We start from the raw sequence: 10,458 nt of genomic DNA on the forward strand, positions 1-10,458 counted from the left end.
TTTCACGGAGACTCCAGTGACTGTTACTAAGAACAAGGGAAAAGATTGTCCAATACGCCACTTGCACATTTCCCACAATAAACCTTTTTTGACCCCCATCCCAAATATTGCATAATCTTTGTTTTTCATTTCTCCTAGGTTTTACAGCCGTCCTATAAGAGAAATTGAAAATAATGCTTATGCAAAACTATGGGGGCAAATAAGGTGCATTATGGGAGATGTGCAAGTTTCGTATAGCTGCTAACCATCCCGTCTCAATTAACTCCAAAAAACCATTGCGGGAAGCATTTCCTCTCCCGGCCGATCGATCCATACTTCGTGCTAACGCTTGGAAAGCTTGCGGTGGGCGGAGCCGGGGGGGGGGGGGGGTGGTGTACTCTCGCAAGCCTCTGATCGGTCCACTGGCTTTATCTCATGTCATACTTTCATGTTTAAATTTCAGGGCTGGGTGAATGCTACACTGATGTTTTACGCTGGATATCCTGCTTCTAAGTTGATATTTGACAGTGGTGTTGTGTATAATCTTCCCTTAGCCTATCTTCTTGTTGGAATGTTTTATTTCCTCATCATTCTTTTCACTATGGTGCACAGGTGAGAGGGACGTTTGCAGTTTCACCGCAGCTGGGCAGGCGGATGGTTCTAAAACCTCTTGTTAGTTGAGATCAAGCTGCACAGTGATTCTTGGACAACCACCATCCTGGAAGGGAATTGAGTTTACATTCATATTTTTTGCTGTCCAGTTAAATTCGTTTGGACCATGTCATTGACCAGCTGCAAAAATAAGTACATTATATAACTTAAGGGCCGGTTTTTACAAACGCCCACGGTAAAGTTCTGCATGTTGGTCCAAAATCAGTGATGTCTGATTTCATTCTACATTTTGCATTGAGTGAAGGTGATTCACTATAAGTCAACAATGTTGGATACATAATATTGAATCGTTTTGAAACGACCTTGCGAATAAGAGAGGCATGCAGTATTCTTCTTTTCTATTTAACACTTAAGTGGCTAAAATGCTGAGTAGTAGAATCTGTAGGACTCAGCGATCCAATAAAGGGACCCGAAACTCTCTTAGCTTATCACAGTCTACGATCAGTCATTTGGGGAGATGTACGATAAGATGCTGGCGTAAGCCTTTCTTTCCTAAACGACGCAGTGACATACTTTCTTTGTTTAAGGTTAGCAAAAGGCCTCGAAGCCAGCTTTTCTAATCAACTTGGAACAACGCCGTTTTGCAACCAAGTCCTCGCTGGATGGGATTTTTGTATTACTGAAGAGAAGACGGCCAAACTCATTGGGGAGAATTTTGTGCAGTCTGTCAGGGTAGGCAAAGTGGCGAGAAATTATTTAATTTGGTAAATTCGTTCAGTATTATTCTTTTTGTTATTTTCATAGCAGCCCTGGATAAATAATAAACTCTACCGCTACAATTTAAACAAATTCTCTCTCTTTTTTGTTCCTGATTACCATTTTTCTTGAGGGTCTCCAATAAACACAAATGGAGAAAACACATTTATCATTGCGGTGGACTATATCAAAGGATGCCTTGTTAGCCCCCTTTTACACGAGTCCGGAGAAATTTTTGAATGGACAAAAACTTGCACAGATCTGCCTTTCGCTTACACGGAACCTGCGGAACCACGCAACGTTTGAACGGCAATATAAGTGTGCAAAGTTTTGACCTGATCACAAGATGGTCTAAATTTTCTATCGTCGTGGTTCAGCTTCAGTCAGACTCGTGTAAACACCTGGACCGGGCATGTTTTTGAACAGTTTGCGCGGAAGCCTAGTTACGCGCATTTGATAAGTCGGACTCATGTAAACAGGACAACCTGTAACAGTAATTACATGGCTCCTTGTAAATGATTAGCACAGGTAAAAGATTCGTCCGCTGAAAAATTTGTCCACACCCCTCTAAACGAGGTCGTAAATAATCTGCCGGACGTGTAGATTCGGGAAGAGTCTAACGGATTTGCCTAAAACGTCTAACTCGTGAAATATTTAGTAAACACAGCAAATGAACTTTGAAAGGGAATACCTGTGTATCCTGAAGGTATCCTAAAGGTATTCTAAGGGTGGATAAATGTGATAATACAACTTTTTTCGGATGACTTATTGCATACACGAATACTAAATGGCATTACTCTTCTGCCAGATCATGACATCACCGTCCATTGTTGAAAGGTATACGTAGTCTCAAGATAGGGCACTTTAACGTTAGCGTACTACTTGATTATGTAAGCGAGAAATTACACCCGGTTATCGTCCACAGGCCTATATCGCTGAAGAAGAGAGGAAGAACAAAGTTAAATCTCGATCACAAAAGGCGAAATGTCTGCTGTCCGCTCTGAGATGCTTCATTTCGTTCCTTGTATTTGCACTACTGGGAGGAGCAATCTACTTGATCTATCTTTCTGTAGACGTTTCTACCAACCCGGTGAGTGCATTAACTCGGTCATCACCAATAAATGTTGCAATAAACAATGGATATATGAAATTCGTATATCAGAATTGCGGGACAAAAAAATAAACTGAATATACTACGATGGTCTTCTTTGAATTTAATTCTTAGTCCCACAGTTCTGACAGATGAATTTCTTGTATTTGTGATACAGTTCATATTCGTCCTTTCACGAGTTTATAATGACCCAACTCAATGACCAGCTCCTCGTTGGCTTGTTAGCTCTATTAATGGTAGAACGCCGCACGGGTCTGAATGATGATCGTCGTTACATTTAACATGATTCAATTAACGTTATTTCTAAAGAATTAGTGACATAGGATCTAGTAAAGTCAGCTATAAGGGAACTGAAGCAACCACTGCGACCACGCCAAAGACAACGTAAAAAACCTGATCCGGCGTTTCATGTGCAAAACAACAGCACTGCAGTTCTTCATACTTTTTAGTGTATTTCCTTGATTTCTACTGCACGACTATGACCTGAAAACTCCCAAAGCTACGATTTATGGAGGAGGAGATGAACAAAAGACGACGAATTTAGTTTTCTTCCCTCTTTTTTCCCGTATCTGTTTGTGCCCATCTCGGTTATAGTAAATACTGACCGTGAGTCTTTTGAATATGTAATTATACCTTTTCGCCTGGAAATATATAAGGTTTGAAAAGTTTACTGTTGTAAATACGCCTAGTTCAATAAAGGTTCCTTTAAGTACTGGGTTTTCAAATCCCATTTCAGATAATGTTAAAGACATAATGCTATAGTCTTATTGACATCTTGATCTTTCCAAAGCATTATCTTCAAATGGCCTGGGAAAAACATCCACGTTTGGTCCAGCTTATGAATTTTGCACCATCTCTAACCATCACCATCCTGAACGTGTTATTACCATTCATATTCAAAAAACTGTGCCTTTTTGAAGACTGGAGTCCCAGCTTTGAAGTGACAATCAACATGTGTAGGTACGTTTCCTTCATCCACTCTCTGGCGATTTTTTGTTGCATAAAGAGTCTTATGAAAAAAAACAGATGAACAAGTGATCCTTTCTTGTTTGAATAAGCACCAAGTTGAATTTTATTCGATGGGTATGTTTCACGATTGTGTCGTCCTTTCACTGCTAGTGAACTGCTCATTTCATTAAGCCGTAGTTACCGAGCTATAAAGTGTGCGAAAAGATCAAAATATATCTCTTCGTTTTTCCCGGCAATATACACCAGCGATTGAAGTAGCTAGCAGGTTTGAAAAGAGTAACCGACTGTATCAACAAGGGACCGTTAATTCCCTTTTTCTATGGGGGGTCAGGGGATCTGTTTCCCCTGAAAATTGTGAAAGCTCAAAGCCCTAACATGCGATTTCCAGTGTTCTAAGGACTAAGTTGAGGACAAAAGAGCGTGTTTTTAATTCAAGAAAATGTTACAGCTTTCATCCAAGTTCCGATTTATCAGCCACACAATCAATTCCTACAACCAATGAACAAATAATAACAACTAAATTAAGTTCTTTTGCATGTAAATAAATTCTGCGTAAACCAATGGAGAAACTTGTGAAAAATTGAGTGAAATATAGCGTCCACATGACTAAAGCATAACGTAAAACCAGGCCCTTGTTGAAAACACATCATAATTGAGTTTTCATTCGACCCGATTTGTCGGCCGTCGGTGCTTATTGCAACCCCTGCAGTACCCATATTTAGTTTCTTGGAATGTGTATATACACGTACTTCAAAAACGGTTGTCGGAGAGAATGGCGAATGGCAACTGTCGAACGGAGATTGTGCGACCGAAAGGACCTGTGGGTTTTGAATATTGATGGTAAATAATCAACTATATGGTTATATGGTTTGCCCACGTTCCTCAGCATTCAGTTGCAGAGGCTTCATTCTGAAACAACAATTGAGCGCTATATTTCTAAATTTCTTGTGACTGGCAAAGTAAAATCGGATACAATAGGCCGTTCATGCGAGAAAACAAGGAGGTCTTTCAATTGAAAAAAGTGTGAGTTTCTTTTGTCCTTGGAGTCAAGAACCCTCAGACAAAGGTTCATAGTTGGTGCATTCATTTTTTCCCAAGGTGAACGCCACTTATGAAATTTTGCATATCAAATAGCGTAACCACAGTTCCTTTCGGTCGTGCAACCTCCGTTCGACATTCGCCGTTCGCCATTCTCTCCGACAGCCTTTTTTGGAATAGCTGTATACTCACATGCTGCTTGCTGTCTGCCTTCTGTCAACCAGTAACTTGAAAGAGACTACAGTAGTGTTATGGGCATGCACGCCATGGGTATACTCTTTAGTCATCACCAGTGGTGTCATTGCATAGTAAGCGTTTTTGTCAAGACCTTTGGAAAGTCGCCGTCACTCTATGACGACCAAAGGGCGAAACCAAGAACTAGTAGTATCAGCTGGTCAGAGTCAAACGCTTTGATTCTTTCGTAATGATCATCTATAAATGTTCTTTGTCGCTTGAAGATAAATTAGTTTAAGTGGCACTTTATTTCAATGCTTATAACATTGGAAAGTTGTTTCCAAAAGCTCTTTAAGAACCTTTTTACGACCCAAAATAGCCGGTACTGTACTTACCTATCCATGTATTTGTGGAACTACAAAGAACTGCAACTGAAGCAACTTCAAAGCGACCCCTCGTTTTTTATTTCCACAGAATGGTTGTTTTAAGGATGACATCGCTAGTTGTTTTGATGATTACACTCTACACCACCGTGAATGACCGATGTGGGAATGAACCTTCCACGTGTTGCCAACAGGTAAAGCTTTTTTCAAGATATTGATCAAAGCAGATAGACATTTGACTTGAATCGCGCCTGTTATCAAACGTTTGTGGTCTCTTGTGTTGCCTTTCCATTTTGTGAGAGTGCTGAAGGGTGCCAGTGTGCGGAAATAGGAGTAGGCTTTAATTGAAATAGCTAGGTTAACAGTTATGGCTGATTTATTAGGTCAAAATTATTTGGGTTTTTAGCTGATTGAACAGAATGTAACCAAATAAGGGAAATAATTGGTTTTGTACCTTAACGCCTTACAGAACTGGGAGAATCAGATTGCATCGCAAATGTACACCTTGATATGGACGGATTTTTTCGTTCACGCCTTTACGCTGCTTGTGGTCAATACCATCAAGAAGTAAGTATTTTATTTAAGTGATATCTGTCTCTTAAATGTTGTGCTTTAGTAGCTGAAGATATCATCGCCTATCGCAAACTTAATCCGACTAAACCAACCACTGATGGTACAAATATGTATTCTGCATGATGGGAAGAGGAGTCTTTTAGAGTTATGACGATTAGGGAACGTTTATGTATACTCGGTGTTATCCTACTGGATACATGTATAGGTAAAGCTTCCACTGCTGCAAAGGCTTATTCTTTGTTATTGTCGCAGCGAATTTAAACAAAAGCATCTTAGATCAAGGCAAAGACAACTGCTCTCCTAAAGGACGCCACAGGGTAATCTTCCTGAATAAAAGCACATCACCGAATTACGCTGCCTGTAGTTCTCTTCTAGAATGCGGCGCTTTTTTTTGACTGAGGCATGAATAATTGTCTCCTTTTCTTTCTTTTACTATCAAGCCCCGCTTTTGAATACTCGGAACATCGGAAGGACGCAAAGTTCTCTCGATTTTTTGATGCTGGATAGTGTTCTCAGTTGTAATTAAGCCATTTACTTTTGAAATGTTTTGCTGAAAAACGCTGTTTGAAGCTAGCGGAACCGTCCAAAGAATAAAAACTTACTCAGGCGTTTTTTACAAGTTGAGCACTACAGCTTCCTAAAACCTAATGCAAACGGACGCAATATTGTTGACCAACTACTCCCAACGTTGTGGGATGTTAAAAGTTTAATTACATGTTGCGTCCGTTTTCACTCCCGGTTGAATGTGGTTGCATGTTTTTGCGTGTTGTTGGGATTTGTTGCACAAAGTTTGAAACCGGTCAAACTTTTAGCTACATGCAAACGGACACAACAACATGCATGGTTGGTCCAACAATGTTGTGAGCTGTTGCGTCCGCTTGCACGTGGCTAAAGATTCTTTCGCTTTTTCCCGTCCCTCTGCGGAAGTTAGGCGCCAAAGTTTTCATGAATCATCGAGACTGATGACGTCATAAGTGGTACACGAGACGTGCATCAACGCTGGTGATGAGAATATGTTAATTGATATCTATCTTTCTTAGGCTTTTGTACAAGTACGTATCGTATTTCAGAAAACTGGGATTACCGGAGTTTGACATCGCCAAAGAAGTCCTTGGCCTTGCATACGGTGAATGTCTCATTTGGTGAGTAATTAAATTTCAAACCTCAACCCTTTGAAAAAAGTTGATGTGCATAGTCAATAGAGGGCACCCCTTTTTAACTACGAGCCACTATAATGAGAAAAACTTCAGTCGTTACTGCCGTTACAATAATAGCCCATATTTTTGGCAATAAAATCTGGAAGTGGAGCAAGGACTTGAACAAAAAATGTAATATTCCAAAATGATGAAATGATAATTATTCAAACGGTTTTGCAGTAGTATATCCACAAACTGTTTATTCGCCTACCAATTTTCGGATGCGGAAGGCGCAAAGGCGAACGTAAAGGCACAAAATAAAATAAACATGGACTGAGAAATTTTTCCCTTAAATGAATTCCGTGTAGCTTTTTTTCCATAGATAGGAAAAGACTTGTGAATTTTGTATGGAATAAGTTCTTACCAAGTATTATGGACAATACTAAATGGCCGTTTAAACACTAGAGACGGATAATTAGTCTGTAAATTTTCCGTCTTACTGTGAATTGGAGTCGGATTCACATTCTAAAATTCTAAATTTGCCTTGTCCGTTAACTATATTTGCTATATTGCTAGACGGATGAACCATTTCTTTGAAGCTTTGGAGCGGTTACCATTCCATTACAAAGGCGGACATTCTTCATTCGACGTCAAGAAAAAAAGAAAACTTGGAAGCTCTAATTTACTACTTTACAGAAAAAAGCTTAAAAATTTACCCCTCTGGAAACCTTTCAGAGCCGACACTCGAGTAGTTTGATTTTTGCGCAAATCCTTTGGAACTTGCAATCAAACTTGCTAGTAAATTTCTTGAGGACATGAAAACGGGAATTTAAGACATTTTTTCAAGCACACAGAATTTGAACCAAGTACGCACTGAGACAAACGTTTCTGCATGTGTGTCAGTGATCTTAACGATAGATTTGACCGAGCCTTAGTTTACATGGCACCCGACGAATTCTCGACCGGTTGAAAATTCGTGCGTTTAGGTGTTCCGTTAACACGGAACCACCTTGACCGAACGGAAATTTAGACGTCTAGCCGTTCAAAGCTCGTGTGAACAGAGCAAATATAGTTAACGGTTCCGTGTGCCCTGTGAACGTAGCCTGAGTAGTCGGTGTAATTCAGGTCTATTTTCTTTTATTTTCAGGATTGGAACTTTCTTTAGCCCCATAATGCCAGCAATGGGTGCTGTTAAGCTTATCATTATGTTTTATTTGACCAAGGTATGAATAATGATAGAGATGTGATGGTAAATTTTAAGCCCGGGGAATACATGAGAACGATGTTTTTTAGTCAGGTCACACAGGCAGCTTGGAAGTAAAAATCCGATTACTCCCAACAGGAGTCGAACCTATGACCTTCTGGTTACTTGACGTCCAGATGCTCTACCACTGAGCTACAAGAGACTGTTGGGAACTATGACCACTAAGCTATGTTAATTATCCTCTCCCTTTCTAAGGCTTTTCAGGGAAAATGAAACAAATAATTCAAATGGAACATAACGTGGTTAAGAATCCTAACTGGTTGGAGGCAAACAAGCTAGGTGTTTTACAAGCGTGGCCGAGGACTTGAACTCGGGGCCTTTGAAGTACAAGTCCAACGGTCTAACTGCACGGCCACGCTGAAAATTATGATATACATTAGAAGTTGCTGATAGATTTTAGCCTTATAGAACGAAGTAGTGTTATGGTTTGCGAAGTTCCGAGAGTTGCATTTGAGAAACGCTATAGTGCCCAATTATTTATACTTATGTCAACATTACAGTCCTAGCAGCAAACAAGACGTTTGTCTCAAGAAGTATCTAAATCGAATCCATGTGAAGAGTAAATTATGCTGGATTATCATCTTACAAATCAATTTTAAAATCTAGAGGTCCATAATGATCCGTTGCAAATAAACTGAAAATTTCACACTTGTCCCATAAAAAAAATTGAAAACGCGTCCTTTCAGTCACGAACGAATAAAGTGCGTTGTTCAGTATCCATTTGGAAGAGCATTTCCGAAAGGTCCCATTTTCAAAATGTCTTCTGTCTACGCTAAAACGCAAAGCCGTGAGAAAAGTAAAATCCACTCCGGATAATTGTAGACGATAAGCTCAACAGTAAGAATAAAGTTTCATTTTCAATTGTGGCATGGGACAGGGCCTAAACTGTGCATGCTACGAAATGACTCTTTAGTGAAACCACCCCTAACCCGGAAACGCATGTGTCGTGAATGCCATCGTGCAAGATACCTACCCATAAGTACTGAATTGAATTAGCTCCGTAACAACGCCAGTAGTATAGTAGCGATCGGTTACTCCCTATTTTGGCAGTGGAATCTCATTAACTTGTGGTGTAATACGTAAACATAGATGTAGAAAGTAATAAAGTTGCGGTGATTGTGGTGGAGGAGGAAGGAGTACAATGGAAACGTGGTGATTATGCAGAAGAGGGAAAATAACGGAAATGTGGTAGTGGTGGTTGAGGGAAAACAATTTATATGCGATGGTGGTAGTGGTGGAGGAAAAACAATAAAATAGTGGTGGTGGTGGTGGTGGTAGTGGTAGCTGGTGAAGAAGAGAGTAGAAATCCTTTTCGTGCTAAAAAGAGGTAAATTCGCTTCGCCATGGTGAATACACACAATTTGTCGCCGAAAACAGGTAAAGCAGAACCAGGAAAATGAGTTGTCTGCAACGGGACAATGACAGCTGCAGCAAACATAATTGCATCATTACGTGACGGATCAGTGACTTTTAATGGCAGGGATGTTAGTGCATGTTCCTTCGATAAAATGAATCAACCAATGAACGTCTAGATGATTTTCAGTCAATCAATCAAAAATTATGACTCACACTATCTAAAAATAGCTAAAAGCCCGTCAAGCCAGTTAAACCACCTAAAAATAACACATGTTCCTATCTTAATGAGATTCCACAACAAAAATGGGAGTAACTAGTCCTTACTATACTACTATGAGTGGAATTTTGAAGCAATGGACATAAAAACATTGGAAAACGTTCGTTGAACACATCTTGTTTTTAGTAGGTTAGCGATAATAAGAGTTATCCCTCCCAGATATATTTCCCGTTTCCACGTTCGTTAATAAGCATAAAGGCGCCGTAAGGAACGCATTAAGTGCGAACTCAAAAGCACTCAGCAGGAACATATGAAAACACTTTCCTCATTCTGTTGATTATCTGTAGGTGTCCGTGATGTTCAGCAATAAACCTCCAGAGAAGGTGTATCGTGCCAGCCGTTATAATTACATTGTGACAGTTTTACTTCTCCTCTCAGTCTTTATGTGCATTTGTGTTGTTGGGTGGGGTGTTACTAGGTGAGTATGCAGCCCAATAATTTTTTGCCTTACTTTAAAAATTGATGTAGAATTCAAACAAGTCTCTAAGTCAAGTTGCAATGTTTGGTACACTTTTCACCAGTTTCTTTCTGTCCTGCAGATTATCTTTTTCGTACGTTTTCTTTTTGTTGAATGCTTAGGCTTTTCATATCCTAATTAAGAAAATTCAATTTGGATCCAATGATGAGTAAACAAAAAGACTTCGTACATGTTATTCCATAGCGCGTCTACTAAGAGTTAATTAGAGGTTAGTAGTACATATACTTAGTAATCTGGCTAAACAAAGCCTGTCAGTACTTGACACAACTTAGAATATCGTCTAGAAGCTCATGAAGTTAAATTCATTAACAACGAAATGTAAATGTAAAATAAATAAGTTTTTTTCTTTGAT

General features: G+C 39.6%; 1 protein-coding gene and 1 long non-coding RNA gene across 2 annotated transcripts; both read left to right on the forward strand.

Annotated features, from left to right (window-relative positions):
- Window positions 1-448: 448 nt before the first annotated feature.
- LOC140941344 (uncharacterized) lies at window positions 449-2,431 on the forward strand. Its single transcript, XR_012166452.1, has 3 exons — window positions 449-591; window positions 1,179-1,323; window positions 2,273-2,431. It is a non-coding gene; the product is annotated as an uncharacterized lncRNA (long non-coding RNA).
- Window positions 2,432-3,284: 853 nt separating this feature from the next.
- Window positions 3,285-10,037, forward strand: LOC140940480 (transmembrane channel-like protein 7). The gene is made up of 5 exons (XM_073389454.1): window positions 3,285-3,418; window positions 5,114-5,216; window positions 5,492-5,589; window positions 6,636-6,737; window positions 9,916-10,037. Exons 1-5 carry the CDS (start codon window positions 3,297-3,299, stop codon window positions 9,923-9,925), a joined length of 435 nt encoding a protein of 144 aa, XP_073245555.1. The 5' UTR covers window positions 3,285-3,296; the 3' UTR covers window positions 9,926-10,037.
- Window positions 10,038-10,458: the final 421 nt, after the last annotated feature.

This window comes from Porites lutea, chromosome 6, assembly GCF_958299795.1.
Source record: "Porites lutea chromosome 6, jaPorLute2.1, whole genome shotgun sequence".
NCBI lineage: Eukaryota > Metazoa > Cnidaria > Anthozoa > Scleractinia > Poritidae > Porites > Porites lutea.

What these genes read in the sequence shown, in the direction of transcription:
- LOC140940480 (XM_073389454.1), top strand. Translation starts at nt 3,297, where the DNA reads ATGAATTTTGCACCATCTCTAACCATCACCATCCTGAACGTGTTATTA. An exon ending in GTGACAATCAACATGTGTAG is followed by an intron (nt 3,419 to 5,113) that starts GTACGTTTCCTT and finishes TTATTTCCACAG; the next exon opens with AATGGTTGTTTTAAGGATGA. An exon ending in CTTCCACGTGTTGCCAACAG is followed by an intron (nt 5,217 to 5,491) that starts GTAAAGCTTTTT and finishes AACGCCTTACAG; the next exon opens with AACTGGGAGAATCAGATTGC.